Source organism: Ranitomeya variabilis, chromosome 4 (genome assembly GCF_051348905.1).
Source record: "Ranitomeya variabilis isolate aRanVar5 chromosome 4, aRanVar5.hap1, whole genome shotgun sequence".
Lineage (NCBI taxonomy): Eukaryota > Metazoa > Chordata > Amphibia > Anura > Dendrobatidae > Ranitomeya > Ranitomeya variabilis.
In genome coordinates, this window is record NC_135235.1 from 686,083,199 (window position 1) to 686,106,983 (window position 23,785).

At 43.0% G+C, this 23,785-nt stretch overlaps 1 protein-coding gene across 1 annotated transcript in view; it reads right to left on the reverse strand.

Moving 5' to 3' along the window:
- The window catches only part of LOC143767596 (uncharacterized), a 53,807-nt gene that overhangs the window by 10,434 nt on the left and 19,588 nt on the right, over positions 1-23,785 (reverse strand). The window contains exons 2-6 of the mRNA XM_077256015.1: positions 8,640-8,787; positions 8,341-8,520; positions 8,134-8,257; positions 7,957-8,054; positions 7,663-7,753 (exon numbers count right to left, since the gene is read on the reverse strand). Of these exons, the coding sequence (XP_077112130.1) occupies positions 7,663-7,753; positions 7,957-8,054; positions 8,134-8,257; positions 8,341-8,520; positions 8,640-8,717 (571 nt within the window). The 5' untranslated portion in view covers positions 8,718-8,787. The remainder of the gene's footprint in view (positions 1-7,662; positions 7,754-7,956; positions 8,055-8,133; positions 8,258-8,340; positions 8,521-8,639; positions 8,788-23,785) is intronic.

Here is a 23,785-nt window from a genome sequence, read left to right on the forward strand (position 1 = left end):
TTTCCCAGTTTTTTTGGGGGAAAATTAGGTGCCTCCGCTTATACTCGGGTCAGCTTATACGGAAGTATATACGGTATGTAAAAATAGCTTTATTGATTTATTCTCATTTGCACAAGGAAAGACTAGAAGCAATGGAATGAAACTGAATTGGAGGAGACACAGATTGGATATTAGAAAAGACCTTTTGACAGTGAGGGTGATTAACGAGTGGAACAGGCTGCCAGGAGAGGTGGCGAGTTCTTCTTCAATGTAAGTCTTCAAATGGCAATATGCCTTTTATAAACAAATCCATCAATATCCACTTTCACAAAGTCAAATCTTCCCCTCGCTCCTGAGCCTTTCAGTGTGCCTAAACCAAAATTAGCATCCATGTATTTGTCATTATTATAGTGAGAAGAACCCACTTAATTTATGGTGTGTGTCTCCGAATGGTATATTCCCAATTTTCACTCTCCAACATCCACTGCGCCCTAATTTTCGGAAAATGACTGTGGAGTCAAAATAGTCACTACTATAGATTAATTCACTGAGGGTTCTCATTTCCAAAATGGAGTGACTTTATGAGGTTTTCTACTGCTCTGGTTTTCTGCATTTTGTCATAATAAGGGCTTGTGAAAATGGTGTGTACCATCTCGTCTGGGATCTGCACCTGCCACCTCTACTTCTGTCAGCAGGCACGGCCTAATTTATTCTGCAGGCAGCGCTGGGGATGGAGGAGATATTGGAACCAGAAGCTCTGGGTGGAGCAGGCTCTGTTCAGCCACTTAGATTTGAGTTGCTGTGACCTGTAGTACCATCCAGTCAGGCATTATGGGTGTGTATGCTGTCCATCTGGAGTAATCTGCTTCCTGCTTTCACCAATTGGAAAGCACCACACCCTACTAAAGCTCAAAGCAAATTGCAGGAAGATGCCAGATACAGCCCTTTTCTCCTCTGGTTCAGTCCTTTCTGTGCTCAGCTGATGTGACCCCTTAGTGACTAATCTTGCTTCTTCTGATTTTGTATTTTTTCTGCCCTCCTGGTTCTGACCCAGCTACCTGACTATTTGTCATCCGACCTCACTCCACAGAACAGTAAATAAGACCATGGCCCAAGCATAGGGATCTCTGTGTAAGAACAGTAAAGAATGTTGAGCAAAGCAATCCTTGGGATCTGCAAAGCTGAGTGCCAAGCCTGATTGTGGTAGCCATATTTTGAGCTGCCAGGTACCCAATACATTGTGTCTGCAAACTATTCCAACAAGATATGCATTCAAATAGCTAAACGGTGCTCCTTCCCTTCTTAACCTGACATGTGCCCAGACAGTAGTGTATAACCGTATACAGGGTATTGTTGGATTCAAGAGAAGTTGGAAAATAATTTGTGAGGTCCATTTGTTTCCTATTATCCTTTGTGAACAATTCCAAAGTTATCACCACAAAAAGCGACATGTCAGATGTGAAAAATGGGAGTATTTTGGGCAGTAAATACTGTAGTCAAAAACTGTGACTAAAGACAATAACACATCTATCGACATGATCAAACTCAACAGTCTTCATCATCAAAATATGAGTAGTGGTATCAACTCTCTGGAGTAGAGTTACAGTATGGGGCTCTGTGGCTCTTGGCAATCTAAACTATCGTAAAGACCAATATTTTCCGTCAGATGAGTTTCAAGAAAAAATATTAGACATTTAAAAGATAAATTTTTATACAACTGCAGAGCTGGGGCGTCTTCAATTTAGATCTCGCACATTTTTTAAGAGGTAATGGAGACTTTAATAAAATAAATAAAATACCAGGGAGTTACAAACTTACAAACTCACATAACTGAGGCAGGCTGATCCTACCACAATCAAACTATCAACCAATGTAAAAAAACAACTTTTTTTTGTTGTATGTTACATCCCCCCAAAAAACGTATGTATGAGGGGAGAATTCCAACACTACACTGGAGTTGCACTCATTTATGGTGGACCATTGCAGCTATTATGAGTCCTGACCAGAAGAGTAGAGAAAGTGTTAGTGCCCCCATTTCAGGAGGGATTGTGCAGTAATCTGAATTCCTTATGATTGTAAACATAATGTAATTTATGACGTGGAGCGATTACATTAAACCAGGGCTCGAGCCATGCCAACACACCTCCTGCAGGCGGGAATAAGTGTATATCACAGCCATCAGCCACGCACAGCTTAGAGATATATCATGGCACAGATGTAATGTTTTTTATGTAATTTATCACAATCCTGTTTGACTTTAGTCGGTTTTAAAAGAAACTGAAAAGTCAGGATAAAGGGAAACTCTGTTCTTATTGTACAGAAATTCACACTTGGCCTCACTGCATATTTAACCCCTTAACCCCCAAGGGTGATTTGCATGTTAATGACCAGGCCAATTTTTACAATTCTGACCACTGTCCTTTTATGAGGTAATAACTCTGGAACGCTTCAACGGATCCCAGGGATTCTGATATTGTTTTCTCGTGACATATTTTACTTCACGTTAGTGGTAAAATTTCTTTGATATGACTTGCTTTTATTTGTGGAAAAAATGGAAATTTGTGGGAAATTTAGAAAATTTCTCAATTTTCCAAAATTGTGATTTAAAGGGCCTGAAAATTCAGAGATATGTCACACAAAATACTTAATAAGTAACATTTCCCACATGTCTACTTTACATCAGCACAATTTTGGAACCCACATTTTTTTTTGTTAGGAAGTTATAAGGGTTAAAAGTTGACCAGCAATTTTTCATTTTTACAGCACCATTTTTTTTTAGGGACCACATCACATTTGAAGTCACTTTGAGGGGTCTATATGATAGAAAATACCCAAAATGTATACCATTCTATAAACTGCACCCCTCAAGGTACTGAAAACCACATTCAAGAAGTTTATTAACCCTTCAGGTGATTCACAGGAATTTTTGGAATGTTTTAAAAAAAATAAAAATGAACATTTAACTTTTTTCACAAAAAATTACTTCAGATCCAATTTGTTTCATTTTGCAAGGGTAACAGAAGTTGGACTGCAAAAGTTGTTGTGCAATTTGTCCTGAGTACGATGATACTCCATATGTGGGGGTAAACCACTGTTTGGGTGCATGGCAGAGCTCGGAAGGGAAGGAGCGCCATTTGACTTTTCAGTGCAAAATTGGCTGGAATTGAGATCGGACACCATGTCACGTTTGGAGGGCCCCTGATATGCCTAAACAGTGGAAACCCCCCACATTTGACACCATTTTGGAAAGAAGACCGCCTAAGGAACTTATCTAGATGTGTTGTGAAAACTTTGAACCCCCAAGTGTTTCACTAAAGTTTATAACGCAGAGCCGTAAAAATATAAAATCATTTTTTCCCACAAAAATGTTTTTAGCCCCCAAATTTTTATTTTCCCAAAGGTAACAGGAGATGTTGGACTGCAGAAGTTGTTGTCCAATTTGTGCTGAGTACGCTGATACCCCATATGTTTGGGTAAACCACTGTTTGGGCGCACGGCAGAGATCGGAAGGGAAGGAGAACCATTTTACTTTTTCAACGCCGAATTGGCTGGAATTAAGATCGGACGCGATGTTGCGTTTGGAGAGCACCTGATGTGCCTAAACAGTGGAAACCCCCCCAATTCTAACTCCAACCCTAACCGGAACACACCCCTAACCCTAATCCCAACTGTAACTACACCCCTAACCCGAACACGCCCCTAACTCTAATCCCAACCCTAACCACACCCCTAACCCTAATCCCAACCCTTACCATAACCACACCCTTAACCCCATCACACCCCTAACCCTAATCCCAACCCTAATCCCAACCGGATACGTAATCCAAACCCTAACCCCAACTCTAGCTCCAACCCTAACCTTAGCCCCAACCCTAACTTTAGCCCCAACCCTAAACCTAATGGGAAAATGGAAATAAATACATTTTTTTTATTTTATAATTCTTTCCCTAATTGTAACACAGCAAAAAAGTGGAAATTAAAACATAACTTTTAATGTATAATTGTATAAAACCCAAGATAAAAAAGGGGGTCAGGTTCACTGTGAATACAAACACAACAAGAAACACAAACCCCCTTTAGGATAGAAAAAAGATAACTCTTGCAGTGGCTAATAGAGAAATCTACATTAACCAGGGAAAAAATGTTTTAGGTCAATGCACATACAACACAGCAGGCAAAAACAAATGCTTAGACCCTTGGTTGCATAGTTAAAGACAATTGTCACAAAAATGTCACCGTTGTTATCATGAAACAAAAAATGAAATCATAAAAACACAACAACACAAGGAACGGTCTCACCAATTCCAGGCGAAGGGCACAAGAGAAAAGGACGCTCCAAGATTAGGGATACTCCATGGAATCCTGAGTGGGGACGACAATACCCTGTCAGTCCCTATGGGGCTAATAATAATCTGACCCCCAGACTCCCGCCCTTACAAGGGCAGTCCACATCTACCCCTGTATCAAAATACGCCATGCACTCTCCCTCATTGATTGTCCCAACGCGTTTCTTCCAAGCCAAATCAACTGGGGACTAGCTTGTTGGAGGAGATAAGGTGCCTAAGTGCTGCATAGAGGACAGGTACTGGCACCTATCTATGCTAGAATGCATTCTATTTCTCTTTTAGCCACTGCAAGAGTTATCTTTTTCTATCCTAAAGGGGATTTGTGTTTCTTGTTGTGTTTGTGTTCACAGTGAACGTGACCCCTTTTTTTTTACCTTGGGTGACACCATCTTGTCTGTTGACATTTTATACGATTATACATTAAAAGTTATGTTTTAATTTCCACTTTTTTGCTGTGTTACAAGTATTTTTGGTGGAATCTGATTATCATTTTTGATAGTTGTACTACAATCAATTGCTTTTCTTGACAATTCTTTCCCCAACTAACGGGGTGCTAGGGGAGTAAGATAAGGGGAGTTTGATTTACTTTTTATGTTTGGCAGCTGTCACACACTAAAAGACGCTTTTTATTGCAAAAAATAGTGTTTGCATCACCACATTTTGAGGGCTATCATATTTCCATATTTTGGCCCACAGAGTGATGTGAGGTCTTGTTTTTTGCGGGACGAGTTGACATTTATAGTGGTACCATTTTCAGCCACATGACATTTTTGATCGCTTTTTATTATGATTTTTGGGAGCCAGAATGAACAAAAACCAGCAATTTATGAATTTCTTTTCGGTGGGGCGTTTATACCGTTCCACGTGTGGTAAAATTGATAAAGCAGTTTTATTCTTCGGGTCAGTACGATTACAGCGATACCTCATTTATATCTATTTTTAAGATTTTGACGCTTTTATACAATAAAAACTATTTTATATAAAAATAATTATTTTTGCATCGCATTATTCTGAGGGCTATAACTTTTATTTTATCGCTGATGACGCTGTATGGCAGCTCATTTTTTTGTGGGACAAGATGACGTTTTCAGCGGTAGCATGTTTATTTATATCCGTCTTTTTGATCGCGTGTTATCGCATTTTTTGTTCGGCGGTATGATGATAAAGCGTTGTTTTTTGCCTTGTTTTTTATTTGTTTTTTTATGGTATTTACTTAAGGGGTTAACTAGTGGTGCAGTTTTATAGGTCGGGTTGTTATGGATGCAGCGATACTAAATATCTGTACTTTTATTGTTTGTTTTTTTTATTTACATAAAGAAATGTATTTATTGGAACAATATTTTTTTTTTCTTTATTTTAGAATTTTTTTAAGAATATTTTTACACAGTATAATATTTTTTTCTACTTTTTTACATTGTCCCAGGGTGGCACATCACTGTATGAAGTCAGATCGCTGATCTGACACTTTGCACAGCACTGTGTCAGATCAGCGATCTGACAGGCAGTGAAGGAGGCTTCTCAGGTCCTGCTCTGAGCAGGCACTGACAAACCACCTCCCTGCGGGACCCGGAAGGACCGCTTTGTTCTGAGGGTCTCGGGGAAGCAAACAGGGAGCCCCCTTCCTACTTGATGCTTCTCTATGCCGCCGGAATGCTGCGATCTTGCTTGATTGCAGTGTTCCGGGGGTTAAAGTGCCAGGAGCGATCTGTGACCGCTCCTGGCACTTAGTCCCGGGTGTCAGCTGTGATAATCAGCTGACACCCGGCCTCGATCGGCCGTGCTCCCCCTGTGAGCTCGGCTGAACGCGTATGACGTACTATCCCGTTCATAGGAATTAAGTCCCAGGTCACATGGATGGGATAGTAGGTCAGATGGCAGAAAGGGGTTAATGTTGTCGATCATAAAAGCGACGTTTGGCCAGAAAGACTGGACCTGGTCTTGTAGAGACCATATGACCACATTCAGCAGCACAGAAGGGAGAGAAGGTAGATTCATCCAATAAGATATCAGGGATCTAGGAAGCCAACAGCATCATAACCCTCCGCATTCTCTTACAGACCCATCATAGTATCTTGTCAGCACATTCTACGTATGTGGTTATTTGGCTTTGAAGTTTACAGACCTGGGCAGGTAACTGTCAGCGTGTTCTAATCCCAGGGAGTAGGTGGATCCTGTGTAAGGAGGTGGCGGGGACCCTCATGTGCCTTCTCTCTCCTGGACGCTGTTCGCAAGTTCACATGTGTATTACTGTTCATATATTGTAATGTGATGTAATGTTTATATAACGTAATGTAAATGTACTCAATGTGTACTATTTATAGGATTAAGGCTAGAATAGGATATAGGATAGTATAGAACTGTAGTGGGGATAGAATAGAGGGGGGCACAGTAGTGATAGGTGATAACATAGAATAGAGCAGGAGGTAGGCAGCACAGGGGTTAACTAAAGGGGAGGTACAGCAAGGAGCAGGGAAGTATAATCAAGATACTTCCTGATTGGAGACAGACACCCGGGCAGCCTTGCCCAGGGCAGGGTGTATGCAGTGTATGAAACAGCTACAGGCCGTGGGAATAAAGCTGCAGACAGCAGTAAAGGGCCCCAGGCTGGAGAATAGTACAGTCAGGCTTCAGCTCAATAGGATCATCCTCAGGGAGGTTACGGGGTCTACAACTGGGGCGGAAGTCAGTAAGATGGAACTCCTGGCACCTTTGGAAGATGGAATCGGACAAGGGGCTGACAGGGAGCTGGTGACGCAGGAAGTACGGAAGGGACACGGATTGTCCACAGAGATGGCAGGGATTGCCGGAAGAGAAGGAGAGGTTATAGGGGAAATGGAGTCTGCCTAGAAGGCACGAAAAATGCAAGATATGAAGCTCTGTTGTGATGAGTGCCCATGTTATCAGTAAAGCTGAACTGTTTGAAAAGGACTTTGACTCTGCAGTGTTTTATGGAACCTGGAATCCTGAAGTTGGAGTGAAAGAGACCGAGGGAACTCCAGCAACTGAAGTGAGTACTCTGCTGCACACATCACACACACAATAAAGAGGACTCTGTATTTCATCTGCTGGGCACCAGGGTGTGGAAACACTACAGCTCATTGCCACGACTACCACCCTGGCCGCCTTACACCTGTAGGTTGTAAGCTCTATACAAAAGAGTTTTCACAATTTCACAAAGCCATTTAAACATTTTCAGATGGAGGAGAATGTTATGCTCTACTGGCAAAATGGGGATCATACGATTGTGACACATCCGGACTACACCATTGATAAAGCAGCCACAGCTGGAGACTGAGAAGAATCTGTGCCTTCTCTGTATGTAATGGTTACTACTCACCTGGGTAGCCATATGTAGGAATCTCCTCTTTACACCACTCATCACCCCTCTCATATGTCTCCGTAGCATAAATATAGGTCAGATCTTCCCCCTGAAACAAATATTGCAAAAGTCACAGACAGATGGAGAAGTCACATCTATGATCAGATCAGCTCTAATCCTGCCATCTCCACCGTTCTCATGACACCAGTATAAAACATGTAATACTGGTGGATAAAACAAGACTGAGCACAAGACCTTCACAGCCGTCTACACATCATAGGGGAGATCTCATGACATCTTCTCTCTATCTACCTGATGATACTGAGAGGCAACGGGATCCTCTTGTTTACAGTCCGGTGGAAGAAGAGGACAGGGACATCTCTCTGGTATTGTCCTCTTACTGGATAGATCTGCAGGAAACACACACAGTGACTGAAATAATTCCTTACATACAGATAATTATAGGCTGTGTGTATTTAATCCTATTACCCGGTGATGTGAGGGGCTGGGGACCCTCCACCACGACATCCTTGTACAGATCTTTGTGTCCTTCCAAATACTCCCACTCCTCCATGGAGAAATAGACAACGACATCCTGACACCTTATAGGAACCTGACACATACAATGATACCGTCATCCCCCCGATCCCTTCATAGCGTTACTGTATAATGTCCCAGCATTCCCAGCAGTGTCACCTCTCTAGTCAGCAGCTCAATCATCTTGTAGGTGAGTTCTAGGATCTTCTGGTCATTGATGTCCTCATGTATCAGTGAATGAGGTGGAGGTCCCGTGATTGGGCTCAGAGGTCTTTCCCATCCCTCAGACACAGGGGCCTGACAGCGGTCACTAGAATTTTTTTTCACTACTGTGTAATCCTGGTTAAGGAGAGACACATTAATAAATGTCACTACAGACATTTCCTCTTGAGTCCTGCCCAAAAGCTTTATTGCCATAAATAAAAATTATGTAATGTGACGCCATCAAAATCTCTCACCTCTCCAGTAAGCCGGAAGAGGATCTCTAGGGTGAGGTGTAATATCCTCTCTGCCATCTTGTACCTCTCCATATCCATTCTTGATGGGTAGTTAAGAAAAATTCTCTTAATATAGATGTCTACTGAAAGGATCGGATATTGTAGAGACCTGAATAGGAAGACGATGAGACGATGAATCATTATAAAGAATTCTGTGTAATAATAAAAGTACTGGAAATAATAAGGGAAACATTTCAGAAGGTAGAAAGTGTAGATGTTGTATTCTCTAGTCTTATATGGACTAGAACATAAGCTGAATTGCTGAGTAAGACATCTCCTCCATACAACCAATCACTGGCGATGTTACTCACTGCTTCGGCAATTAATTTGCTGTAGGAATCACAAGTTCGTTGGGACAGACCGGAAAATAGAGTCTGGTGGGGACCCAAGCAGCAATAACTGTATTTTTCGGACTATAAGATGCACTTTTTCACAAAAATTTTTTGAAGAAAATGGGGGTGCATCTTCTAGTCAGAATATACTTACAATTAGTGTGGCGGCAGCAGGAGTCGTGCGATTCTAGGGTGGTCCGACACTGCAGGGAGATCACACTCGGCGGTGTGCAGTTGTGCGGGGCTCCGCCAACATTTTCTGAAAGCCCGGAGCACCGCACATCCACACTGCTGCCATGCTGTGGCCCCTGGTAAAATGGCCTCTGGGAAAATGGCCGCCGGGTCAGCGCATGCACATATTGAGATCCTGGGAGACGAGATCTTGGCGCCGAGATCTCAATTTGCGCATGTGCTGATCCGGCGGCATTTTTCCAGAGGCCATTTTACCGGAGGCCACCACCTCGCAGCAGTGGGGGTGTGCGGGGCTCCAGGGCTTTCACAAAATGTCAATGGGGCCCCCGCATTCCTGAGAACCGCAGAACCTGCCATACCAGTCTGGGATGGGAGTCATATCATTGCTGGACCACCGAACACCCCCTGTGACCATGCTCCACCAGCGCTACTGGTAAGCTGAATTCGGACTGTAAGACGGACCCCCATTTGCCACATTCATTTTTTTTCCCTATTTTCCTTCTGAAAATTTGGGGTGCGTCTTATGGTCCGAAAAATATGGTATATTTTTATTATTTTACAACGCTGTTTTCTTCTTTGACATCTACTAATAAAACTTATATATTTTACGCCACAGACAACAAGCAGTTTCTTCCTCGGAGTCGGCAGCTGAATACGTTTCTCATAGACTCATCTTCCATAATGCTAATTCTCGTCTCATTTACCGACATTGGAGTCGGCATTAACAAAACTGCAGAAGATATTCATTACACGTGACATGAGAAATAACTACCGTATTTTTCCGACTATAACACGCACTTTTTCCCCAAAAAAATTGTGAGGAAAATGGGGGGTGCGTCTTATGGTTATATTACAGTCTTACCGGCAGTGTGGCGGCGGCAGAGGTGCGGGGATGATGTGGCGTGGTGAGCGGTATGGCGTGAGCAGGGTCCCTTCCACATTTGAGGTGACGCCGCGGCCCGGTATCGAAGGAGAGCAGCAGAGCTGGGTGAGTCACGGCTTTCCCGGTGGCGGTGGCCATCTTCCTGAGGCCGCGCGTGCGCAGATTGAGTATTCTGCTTCCTGGGGCTTCAGGAAAATGGCCGCGGGTGCACAGATTTAGATCGCGGTGGCCATTTTCCTGAAGCCGAGTTCACAGATTGAGATCTTTGCTTCAGGAAAATGGAAGCCGCGATCTCCATCCACGAACGCACGGCCTCCCGTGGCCATTTTCCTGAAGCCCTGGGAAGCAGAATACTGAATCTGCGCACGCGCGGCCTCAGGAAGATGGCCACCGCCAGCGGGAAAATCGTGACTCACCCAGCTCTGCTGCTCTCCTTCAATACCTCAAATGTGGAAGGGACCCTGGCCGCCACCACCTGAGGAAGTGACCGCACATCTGCCGCCGCCACAGCACTGCCGCAACCTCCCCATGGACACCAGGTCATGGCGTCGCTCACCTAAGCAGGAAGGGACCCTGCTCAGGTGCACGCCGTATCGCCCACCGCGCCTCAGCATCACCGCACCTCTGCTGACACCATGCCTCCTGTGACCCTGCTCTGCCACTGCCTGCCCTCAGGTAAGAGATCTTAAATTCGGACAATAAGACGGACCCCATCTTATAAAAATATCTTTTTTTTCTCTAATTTTCACCCCAAATTTGGGGTGCGTCTTATGGTCCGAAAAATACGGTACTTCATGATGAGGACGACATCTTCATCTTCTACTATGACTCTAGAAAAATATTTGACCAGAGTCCGTCACTGACTCCATCACCACCGGCTGTCAATATGAATGTTTCCCATCTTCCCTACACTGTAATCTTCTATCATGTCGGATTCACACACAGAAGTTTGAGGCTGTTATAGAAGCTTTTTAGTTTTCAAAAACACCACGGACAGAAATTACCATATTTTTTGGACTATAAGACACACCGGACCATATGCCGCACCTAGGTTTTATATTTTATATATACAGCTCTGGCAAAAATTAAGAAACCACTGCAAAATTTTCAGTTTCTCTAATTTTTCTATTTATAGGTATATTTTTTGAGTAAAATGTACGTTGTTGTTTTATTTTATAAAGTACTGACAACATGTCTCCAAAATTTAAAGCTACAAAAATTTGAATTTATTTGCAGTAAATGAGGAATTGACAAAATAATAAAAACAAAACAGTGCTTTCAGACCTAAAATAATGCAAAGAAAACAAGTTCTTATTCATGTAGAAACAACAATACTCATGTTTTAACTCAGGAAGAGTTCAGAAATCAATATTTGGTGGAATAACTATGATTTTTAATCACAGCTTTCATGCGTCTTGGCATGCTTTCCACCAGTCTTTCAACCTGCTTTTGGGTGACCTTATGCCACTCCTGGCACAAAAATGTAAGCAGTTCTTCTTTGCTTGATGTCTTGTGACTATCCATCTTCCTCTTGATTAAATTCCAGAGGTTTTCAATGGGGTTCAGGTCTGGAGATTGGGCTGACCATGACAGGGTCTTGATGTGGAGCTCCTTCATCCACACATTGATTGACCTAGCTGTGTGGCATGGGGCATTGTCCTGCTGGAAAACACAGTCCTCAGAGTAAGGGAACATTGCCTGAGCAGAAGGAAGCAAGTGTTTTTCAAGGATAACCTTGTATGCAGCTTGATTCATACTTCCTTCGCAAAAATTAACCTGCCCAATTCCAGCCTTGCTGAAGCATCCCCAGATCATCACCGATCCTGCACCAAATTTCACAGTGGCTGCAAGACACTGTGGCTTGTATGCCTCTCCAGGTTACCTTCTAACCAATAGATGACCAGGTGTTGGGCAAAGCTGAAAATTAGACTCATCAGAGAAGATTACTTTACTCCGGTCCTCTATGGTCCAATCCTTATGGTCTTTGGCAAACTTCTGCCTGGCTCTCCTTTGCTTCTCATTGATGAAAGACTTTTTTCTAGCTTTACATGACTTGAGCCATGCCTCTAGTAGCCTGTTATGAACTGTTCTTGCCGTGCACTTCACCCCAGCTGCCATTTGCCAGTCCTTTTGTTGGTCACTTGATGTCATCCTGGGGTTGCCGAGTGACATTCGAATAAGATGACGGTCATCATGGTCAGTGGAGAGTCGCTTTCGCGTTCTGCCGGTCTGTAGCTTTGTTGTCCCCAATGTTTGCTGCTTGACCTTGTTGTAATGGACTGCAGTCTTCGAAAGTTGAAGGATGGAGGCAACATGACATTCACTGTATCCCTCTGCTGGTAAAGCCAGAATTAAGCCCTTCTTTTCCTCACTCAAGACTTTTCTTTTCAACTCCTTTGACATGGTTAAAAGTTATTTTTTCTTTCATATTAATTTTGGACTATTCCTAGCAGCATGTCCTATTGCAAGAGGATTGTGAAGACCACAGTATTGTTTTTTATACTTTCCCTTGTTAAATAAGATTTGGTTAAAGTGATGGTCTAATCAGAAGCACATTAAGGAGAATGAGATGTACTTTGGTTGGAAGTGAACTGGCACTGGAATGGAATGGCTGTCAGACATGTAGATAAGCTGATTTTTAGAAAACTGTGCAGTGGTCTCTTAATTTTTGCCAGCGCTGTATATGTTCCAACCCTGATATAAGAGGCTCCATTCAGGTATATATGATCTCTATCATGGTATGTATGTCCTCATCCAGTTATATATGGCCACCAATCCAGGTATATGTGCCCCCCATTGAGTATACATGACCCCTTATCCTGGTATATACGGCCCCCATCCCATCCTGGTTTACATGGTTAACCATCCTGGTATATATGGCTGCCCCCAACCTGGTATACATGGCCTCCATTTCCATCATATTATACATGGTCCCTATCCCCAACCTGATATACATGGCCACCATCCCCATGTTCGTATACATCGCTCCCATCATTATCATAGTATAGATGCCACCCAATCCTGGTAAACATGGCTCCATCACGCTGCTCACATAAAAAATAAACAACCTTACTCACCTTCCCTCTGCACAGCGCCATGTTTCATGCCATCAGCTGATTTCAGAGTGTAAGCAGCGCACAATGTGTAAATAGCCTCCACACGCCGAGGTCAGCTGCGAGAATATTCACTGCTTCCCATGCCCAGGAATATGGGAGTGGAGAGCAGTGAATATTCATTTTCTTTAATAGTGGTTGGGCGATCATGTGTGCCCGCTATTAAAGAGAATGAATATTCACTGCTCAACAAGCCCAGTGAGAGGGACTATGGGTGAGAGGGACTAAGGGCGTGGGGCGCAGTGAATATTCATGTTCTATAACAGTGGGCACACGTGTTAGCTGCAGCTGCTAGCTCCTGCCTCCTGTAACCTGCTCCTCCGTCTCTGCCACTTCCACCGGCCTATTGCCACTATAAGGTACATCTGGGCTATAAGACACACCCTTTTCTCTAAAATTTTTGAGAAAAAAAGTGCGTCTTTTTGTCCAAAAAATATGGTACTTGACACCAAAGTTTCCATATACAGTGTTTTATGTGGTTTATTTCTGGCCTTAGGCTTTCCTACATTATAAGAAAAACACCAGAAAAAAAAGCAGATATTTAAATGTTTATAAAAGAAAATAGACACCAACAACTCTTGTAAGAAGAAAAAAAAAGTAAAAACGCAGAAGACACAGTCTACTATTTTTTAACACGTTAAACTTTTTTTTTTTTAAATGAACTCTTTTGGGCCTCAGAACATACACCGCAGGAATGGCACAGGTGCGGTTGCAACAAAACCAAGTTTCACCACTTGCTGCTGTCAAAAGCAAACATACTATCTAGGAAGGTGAGTCCGTCTGAATGCCCCTCTGCCAAGTACTCGATAGTATGGGGCGGCCTAGTTACTATGATACTTACATGCCTAATAACGGTGTCTAGGCCTGTAATGTATGAAGGTCTATTAGGCCGGGCCAGAGGCAGAATCCAATGAGTTACCTATTATTGCCCCATACACATTAGAGTAAAGTTGCATGAAAGCACTGATTTCGGGGGGTTTGGGTAACTATATAATGTATTTGGGGGCCTCCCGACAGATGATGTCAGGGCAGAGAAGGATCTGGCATCCTGAATTTCAGAGGCTAATCCTTTTGTTCTTCCTGTAGATAATCCTCCTCTAGAGGAGTCTGGAGGCGACTCTCTCATACAGACCACAGGAAAGCTGGAATATTTGTGTGTATGGGGGAGTCAGGAGAGATGGCCGTCTGCCAAATGACCGTTCAGCCAACACTTATCTCATGTGTATGGAGTCGTTAGTATTACACTGACAGGCAGTAATGATACATGGCACTACAGTAGTACAGTGCATCACTGGAGCCATCAGAGGCTTGTATGTTGTATGATCGCACTCATCAGAGGGGTTTAAAAAGGGTTTAACCCCTTCACTACCTTGGGTTTTTCAGTTTTTGAGTTTCCGTTTTTTGCTCTTCTTCCCAGAGCCATAACTTTTTATTTTTCCATCAATATGACAAGTTGTAGTTTTGAATGACACCATTGGTTTTACCATATATCGTACTGGAAAACGGTAAAAAAATAAAATCAAAGTACGGTGAAATTGCAAAAAAGTGCTATTTCACAATAGTTTTTTGCTTTGTTTTTTGTTCATTAACCCCTTCACCCCCAAGGGTGGTTTGCACGTTAATGACCGGGCCAATTTTTACAATTCTGACCACTGTCCCTTTATGAGGTTATAACTCTGGAACGCTTCAACAGATCTTGGCGATTCTGACATTGTTTTCTCGTGACATATTGTACTTCATGATAGTGGTAAAATTTCTTTGATATTACCTGTGTTTATTTGCAGAAAAAATGGAAATTTGGCGAAAATTTTGAAAATTTTGCAATTTTCCAACTTTGAATTTTTATGCCCTTAAATCACAGAGATATGTCATGCAAAATACTTAATAGGTAACATTTCCCACATGTCTACTTTACATCAGCACAATTTTGGAACCAAAATTTTTTTTTGTTAGGGAGTTATAAGGGTTAAAAGTTGACCAGCAATTTCTCATTTTTACAACACCATTTTTATTTAGGGACCACATCTCATTTGAAGTCATTTTGAGGGGTCTATATGATAGAAAATACCCATGTGTGACACCATTCTAAAAACTGCACCCCTCAAGGTGCTCAAAACCATATTCAAGAAGTTTATTAACCCTTCTGGTGCTTCACAGGAATTTTTGGAATGTTTAAATAAAAATGAACATTTAACTTTTTTTCACAAAAAATTTACTTCAGCTCCAATTTGTTTTATTTTATCAAGGGTAACAGGAGAAAATGGACCCCAAAAGTTGTTGTACAATTTGTCCTGAGTACGCTGATACCCCATATGTGGCGATAAACCACTGTTTGGGCGCATGGGAGAGCTCGGAAGGGAAGTAGCACCGTTTGACTTTTCAATGCAAAATTGACTGGAATTGAGATGGGACGCCATGTTGCGTTTGGGGAGCCCCTGATGTGCCTAAACATTGAAACCCCCCACAAGTGACACCATTTTGGAAAGTAGACCCCCTAAGGAACTTATCTAGAGGTGTGGTGAGCACTTTGACCCACCAAGTACTTCACAGAAGTTTATAATGCAGAACCGTAAAAATAAAAAATCATATTTTTTCACAAAAATTATTTTTCGCCCCCAATTTTTTATTTTCCCAAGGGTAAGAGAAGAAATTGGACCCCAACAGTTGTTGTACAATTTGTCCTGAGTACGCTGATACCCCATATGTGGCGATAAACCACTGTTTGGGCGCATGGGAGAGCTCGGAAGGGAAGTAGCACCGTTTGACTTTTCAATGCAAAATTGACAGGAATTGAGATGGGACGCCATGTTGCGTTTGGAGAGCCACTGATGTACCTAAACAGTAGAAACCCCCCACAAGTGACACCATGTTGGAAAGTAGACCCCCTAAGAAACTTATCTAGATGTGTGGTGAGCGCTTTGACCCACCAAGGGCTTCACAGAAGTTTATAATGCAGAGCCGTAAAAATAAAACAAAAATTTTTTCCCACAAAAATTATTTTTCAGCCCCCAGTTTTGTATTTTCCTGAGGGTAACAGGAGAAATTGGACCCCAAAAGTTGTTGTCCAATTTGTCCTGAGTGCGCTGATACCCCATATGTGGGGGGAACCACCGTTTGGATGCATGGGAGGGCTCGGAAGGGAAGGAGCGCCATTTGGAATGCAGACTTAGATGGAATGGTCTGCAGGCGTCACATTGCGTTTGCAGAGCCCCTAATGTACCTAAACAGTAGAAACCCCCCACAAGTGACACCATGTTGGAAAGTAGACCCCCTAAGGAACTTATCTAGATGTGTGGTGAGCGCTTTGACCCACCAAGGGCTTCACAGAAGTTTATAATGCAGAGCCGTAAAAATAAAACAAAAATTTTTTCCCACAAAAATTATTTTTCAGCCCCCAGTTTTGTATTTTCCCGAGGGTAACAGGAGAAATTGGACCCCAAAAGTTGTTGTCCAATTTGTCCTGAGTGCGCTGATACCCCATATGTGGGGGGAACCACCGTTTGGATGCATGGGAGGGCTCGGAAGGGAAGGAGCGCCATTTGGAATGCAGACTTAGATGGAATGGTCTGCAGGCGTCACATTGCGTTTGCAGAGCCCCTAATGTACCTAAACAGTAGAAGCCCCGCACAAGTGACCCCATTTTGGAAACGAGACCCCCCAAGGAACTTATCTAGATGTGTTGTAAGAACTTTGAACCCCCAAGTGTTTCACTACAGTTTATAACGCAGAGCCGTGAAAATAAAAAATCCTTTTTTTTCCCACAAAAATTATTTTTTAGCCCCCAGTTTTGTATTTTCCTAGGGGTAACAGGAGAAATTGGACCCCAAAGGTTGTTGTCCTATTTGTCCTGAGTACGCTGATACCCCATATGTTGGGGTAAACCCCTGTTTGGGCACACGGGAGAGCTCGGAAGGGAAGGAGCACTGTTTTACTTTTTCAACGCAGAATTGGCTGGAATTGAGATCGGACGCCATGTCGCGTTTGGAGAGCCCCTGATGTGCCGAAACAGTGGAAACCCCCCAATTATAACTGAAACCCTAATCCAAACACACCCCTAACCCTAATCCCAACAGTAACCCTAACCACACCTCTAACCCAGACACACCCCTAACCCTAATCCCAACCCTATTCCCAACCGTAAATGTAATCTAAACCCTAACCGTAACTTTAGCCCCAACCGTAACTTTAGCCCCAACCCTAACTGTAGCCTTAACCCTAGCCCCAACCCTAGCCCTAACCCTAGCCCTAATGGGAAAATGGAAATAAATACTTTTTTTTTATTTTTCCCTAACTAAAGGGGTGATGAAGGGGGGTTTGATTTACTTTTATAGCGGGTTTTTTAGCGGATTTTTATGATTGGCAGCCGTCACACACTGAAAGACGCTTTTTATTGCAAAAAATATTTTTTGCGTTACCACATTTTGAGAGCTATAAATTTTCCATATTTTGGTCCACAGAGTCATGTGAGGTCTTGTTTTTTGCGGGACGAGTTGACGTTTTTATTGGTAACATTTTTGGGCACGTCACATTTTTTGATCGCTGTTTATTCCGATTTTTGTGAGGCAGAATGACCAAAAACCAGCTATTCATGAACTTCTTTTGGGGGAGGCGTTTATACCGTTCCGCGTTTGGTAAAATTGATAAAGCAGTTTTATTCTTCGGGTCAGTACGATTACAGCGATATCTCATTTATATTATTTTTTTTATGTTTTGGCGCTTTTATACGATAAAAACTATTTTATGGAAAAAATAATTATTTTTGCATCGCTTTATTCTCAGGACTATAACTTTTTTATTTTTCTGCTGATGATGCTGTATGGTGGCTCGTTATTTGCGGGACAAGATGACGCTTTCAGCGGTACCATGGTTATTTATATCTGTCTTTTTGATCGCGTGTTATTCCACTTTTTGTTCGGTGGTATGATAATAAAGCGTTGTTTTTTGCCTCGTTTTTTTTTTTTTTTTCTTACGGTGTTTACTGAAGGGGTTAACTAGTGGGCGAGTTTTATAGGTCGGGTCATTACGGACGCGGCGATACTAAATATGTGTACTTTTATTGTTTGTTTTTTTTTATTTAGGTAAAGAAATGTATTTATGGGAATAATATATTTTTTTTTTTTTCATTATTTTGGAATATTTTTTTTTATTTTTTTTTACACACTTGGAAAATTATTTTTTTACTTTTTTACTTTGCCCCAGGGGGGGACAATACAGATCGGTGATCTGCCAGTTTGCATAGCACTCTGACAGATCACCGATCTGATTGAAGTGCAGGCTGCTTCACAGTGCCTGCTCTGAGCAGGCGTCTGTGAAGCCACCTCCCTCCCTGCAGGACCCGGATCCGCGGCCATCTTGGATCCGGGTCTGGAGCAGGCAGGGAGGGAGGTAAGACCCTCGCAGCAACGCGATCACATCGCGTTGCTGCGGGGGGCTCAGGGAAGCCCGCAGGGAGCCCTCTCCCTGCGCGATGCTTCCCTGCATCGCCGGCACATCGCGATCATGTTTGATCACGGTGTGCCGGGGGTTAATGTGCCGGGGGCGGTCCGTGACCGCTCCTGGCACATAGTGCCGGATGTCAGCTGCGATAGTCAGCTGACACCCGGCCGCGATCGGCCGCGCTCCCCCCGTGAGCGCGGCCGATCGGCTATGACGTACTATCCCGTCAAGGGTCAGATAGGCCCAGGTCACCTCGACGGGATAGTACGTCAAAGGTCACAGAGGGGTTAAATGCTAAAACTGACCACAAATTATGATTCTCCAGGTCATTAAGTGTTAAAAAATAAAATCAAAGTTTCTCAAAAAAATAAAAAGTAAAAAAAAAATAAAATAATAATAATAATAATAATAAATATATATATATATATATATATATATATATATATATATATATATATATATATATATATATATAAAAAAAAAATCGCCATTTTCCAAGTCCCATAGTGTCTCCATTTTTCATAATCTGGGGCTGGGTGAGGGCCTATGTTTTGAGCGCGGGCGCCAGGCCTCTCTGACCTTTCCCGGCGCCTGCGCACTGCAGTACTTTGCTATGTCCTCAACAGGGCAGACAAAGTATGCCTGCGCCGGAGCCGCAGCCTGAAGACAAGAAGAGGACGTCATCATAAGAAGATGGGAGGCCCCGGACCGGACTGAGATGCCCATGGGACCACAGACCCGGGACCGCCCCTGGGTGAGTATATTCTAACCTCTTTTTCTCATCTTTCAGGATTCGATTTTGTGGGTGACAGGTTCCCTTTAAGTTACTTACCGGTAACGGCATTTTTCGAAGGCCCATGAAAGCACCACGATAGAGGGGATCCGCCCTTCAGGAACAGGAAACCTACAGATACAAAAGGGCGGCGCCTCTCCCACGCATCAGTTGGATTACCATAAAAAAAATAATAAAAATAAAAAAAAATATATATATATATATATATATATATATATATATATATATATATATAGATATATACACAACTTTAACAATACACCCTATGTGAAACTTATAAGCGAAAGAAGTGTGCACCCATACTTTAAAGGGAGGGAACTACGGGTGCTGTCATGGGCCCCCAAAAAATACCGTTACCGGTAAGTAACTTAATGCTTTATTCCAACTCCCATGACATCACCACAAGAGAATTGCAGAGATGTAATCTAGCTTAGGGAGGGACTACAGCTTGCAGCACTCTTAACCCTAAGGTGAGCTCAGAGGAAGCACCCATGTCTAGCCTATAATGGATAAAAAAGGTGCAAGGGGATGACCATGTAGCCGCCTTACATATCTGCTCGATGGATACTCCAGATCTCTCTGCCCAAGAGGTTGCCATGGCCCGGGTAGAATGCGTTCTGTGGAGCCGAACCGCCACCTGCTGTGTAAGCGAGAGAGATAGCCTCCCTAATCCATCTTGCTAGTATACATTTTGAAACCCTAAAACCCTTCCTAGTACCGTGGAAAGATATGAATAAAGCGTTATCTTTTTTCCGAGGGTTAGTGACAGAAAGGTATTCTAAGAGACATCTTCTAACATCTAAGGTATGTAGATTTTGCTCTTTTGGGTTAGTGGGATAAGGGAGGAAGGGAGAACTATCTCCTGTGTTCTATGGAAATTTGAGGCAACCTTGGGCAAGTAGGCCGGATCTGGCCTAAGTACTATCCTGTCGTCCAAAACGTGTGTGTAGGGGGAATTCTAGAGAGCGCCTTAACATCGCTTATTCTACGAGCCGATGTGATAGCCACTAAAAAAAGCTACTTTGAAGGATAAGATGTTAATTGAGGCAGATATCATAGGTTCAAATGCAGGCTCCGTCATCGCCATAAGAACTAAGTTTAAGTTCCATGGAACACATGTGTATGGGCCTAGATGGACCGCTTTAATAAATCGGGATATCCAATAATTTCTTGCGATGTCATGATTAAATAATGCCCCAACGGCCGCAACTTGTACTTTCAGGGTACTAGTAGCCAGACCTAATTCAAGGCCTTTCTGCAAGTATTCAAGAATCTGCCCTATAGGTATCCCTTTATTGGCTTTAAGGTCATAATTAGAAATCGTCTCTAAGTTTTAGCGTAGATCTTGGTTGTAACTGATTTTCTACATTTTAGAAGTGTATCTATCAGATTGGGGGAGAATCCTTTATCCATTAATAATGCCCTTTCAAGCTACACGCTGTCAGGTGGAGCCCTGCTACTCGTGGGTGATTGACTGGACCCTGGACAAGAAGATCAGAAAGTATTCAGGGGTCGCAGACTGACATTGTCCTCAACCACAAAAACCAAGCCCTCCTGGGCCAAAATGGGGCAATTAATATAATCCTCGCCTTGTCTTCTCGGATTTTCCTTACTACTAGAGGCAACAGAGACAACGGGGGAAAGGCGTAGGCCAGATTGAAATCCCACTTCTGAAGGAAAGCGTCCACCACAAGGGAATTTTCCCTCGGATTGATAGAAAAGAATGGTTTTACTTTTCTGTTCCTTCTGGTGGCAAAAAGGTCTATGTCTGGTTGACCCCATAGAAGGACAATCTGGCTAAAGAGGGCTCCATTCAGACACCACTATCCCTGCTTCAACGTGTTGCGGCTTAGAAAATATGCTGTGGTGTGGTCTTTTCCTTTGATGTGGAGAGCTGTCAAAGATAGAAAATGTCTTTCTGCTGTCTGAAAAAGGCGTTTCGTTATTTCCATTAGAGCCTCGGATCGGGTCCCACCTTGGTGGTTGATATAGGCCACTGTGACTTGATTGTTCGAAAGGATTCTGACATGGTGACCCTGCAGGTATATAAGGATTTTTTTAACTGATAGTTCTACTGCCAATAGTTCCTTCAGGTTGGAAGAATCTTCTACCTGGGAATCCCATTGACCCTGAACTACCATATCCCCTATCCCGAAGGACTGGCGTCAGTAGTTACTATACGAGATGTGTTATTCTCCCAGGGAACCCCTGAAGACAAATTTTCCCTGATAAGCCACCATTTTAAGCATATCGCAGATGGTTGTAGAGTTATTTTTCCCTGTAGGGACCCCCACAGCGTCCTGTCAAAAAATAAAACATCCTTCAGACGGCCTCTTGTGTGAACCTGAGACCATTTGACGGCTGGAATATAAGATGTTAGGGAACCTAGAAGGGACATGGCCTGCCTGAGGGTCATGGAGGGTCTATTAACTGCCCGCCGAACCTGATGATGGATGTGGTTTATTTTGTCATTTGGCAGAAGACACTCTTGATTCTCTGAATCTAAAATGAGTCCAAGAAATTGCTGGAATCTCGAGGGATGTAACCGGGATTTTTCCGAGTTTATTAACCAACCAAGATGTTCTAGGGAGGACTTAGACTTTTCTATCTGGAGACAATGATCTGCTGAATTGCATAAAATTAATTAGTTTTGTAAAGACCCGTGGTGCTGCTGAAAGGACAAGGGGGAGAGCTCTATACTGGAAGTGCCTGACTATGCCATCTATAGAGATGGCTACTCTTAAGAAACGTTGGAAATCTGAGTGAATAGGTACATGGTAGTAAGCGTCTTTTAAATCTAAACCCACCATAAAACAGTTTTGAAACAACATTTTTATTGTTGAGCCAACTGTTTCCATTTTAAAGGTTCACGCAACCAGAAGTCTATTAAGGGAAACGAAGATTAATGATGGTCCTATAAGATTTGTCCAGCTTCTGGACCAAGAACAGGGGAGAGTAAAAACCTTTACCCTCCTCAGAGGCCGGAACCTCCACAGGACCCTTTTTTTGGCACAGTTTAATGACCTCAGACTCTAAGGCAGACTGTTCTATCATGGAGGAACAGACCGGAGTCATTTTGAAATTATCCCCTGGAGTCAAAAAGAACTCAAGTTTAAGTCCTGTGGATATCACACCCTGCACCCAACTACTCTGTTGGTGATAAGAGACCAGGATGGATAAAAGGCCAATAATCTCCCTCCCACAGGAGCCACTAGTCATTGGGATGTTTTTTTCCGTTCCTGCGATGAACACCAGAACATGAAGCCGGTACCTCTTTTCTTCTTGTTATCCCATTTAGGACGGTCCCTTGATGGTCCTTTTTGACTAAATCTTCTCCTGCTAAAAGGACGTCGGAAGGGAGAGGATGATGGATTAGGAAATCTCTTTCTCATCCCCAGCTTTATCCAGCAATTCATCCAGGACTGAATCAAAGAGGTATTCCCCTTCACACAGGATGGCACAGAGCTTAGACCATGCTTGGATATCGCCTGGCCAGCATGTTAGCCACAGCCCTCTGCGGGCTGCGTTGGAGAGACCCGCTGCCCTTGCCGCCATCCTAACTGAATCAATTGAGGCATCCAACAAGAAAGCCACGGTTTCCTGAATTGTTGGAAGGGCTCCCAGAATCATTTCTCGAGGCGTTCCTTCTTTGAGCTGAGACTCAAGTTGGTCCAGCCAGACCATCATAGATCTGGCTGTGCAAGTGGACGCCACTGCTGGTCTCAGGGATCCGGCTGCCATCTCCCAGGTTCCTTTAAGGAAAATGTCCGCCTATCTAAGGGAGCCCATATCCTCAAAGGATAGGGAAGATTTTTTAGATGCCTTTGAAATTGCTGCGTCTAATTTAAGGGCTTTATCCCAGAGATTAACAGCCAGGCCATCAAAGGGGTATCTCCGCTTGAGGGCCGGGGGTAAGGAGCCCCACTTTTCTGTCCTTTTCCACTTGCGGAGGATCAGACCCTGATTTTTTTCATTCAGGGGAAAAGATCTACGTTTCTTTTGATCTAGACCTTTAAACATGACATCCTGTATGGACATCTCAGGTCTGGGTTCTGCTACCCCCCATTGTTCCCCTGACCACTTTTACAAGTTTATCCACGTGGTCAAGGGGCAGACAGAAGCGGCCCGAATCCTTTTCAGATGAAGAGGCCGATATACAGTTAGGTCCATATGTATTTGGACAGAGACAACATTTTTCTAATTTTGGTTACAGACATTACCACAATGAATTTTAAACAAAACAATTCAGATGCAGTTGAAGTTCAGACTTTCAGCTTTCATTTGAGGGTATCCACATTAAAATTGGATGAAGGGTTTAGGAGTTTCAGCTCCTTAACATGTGCCACCCTGTTTTTAAA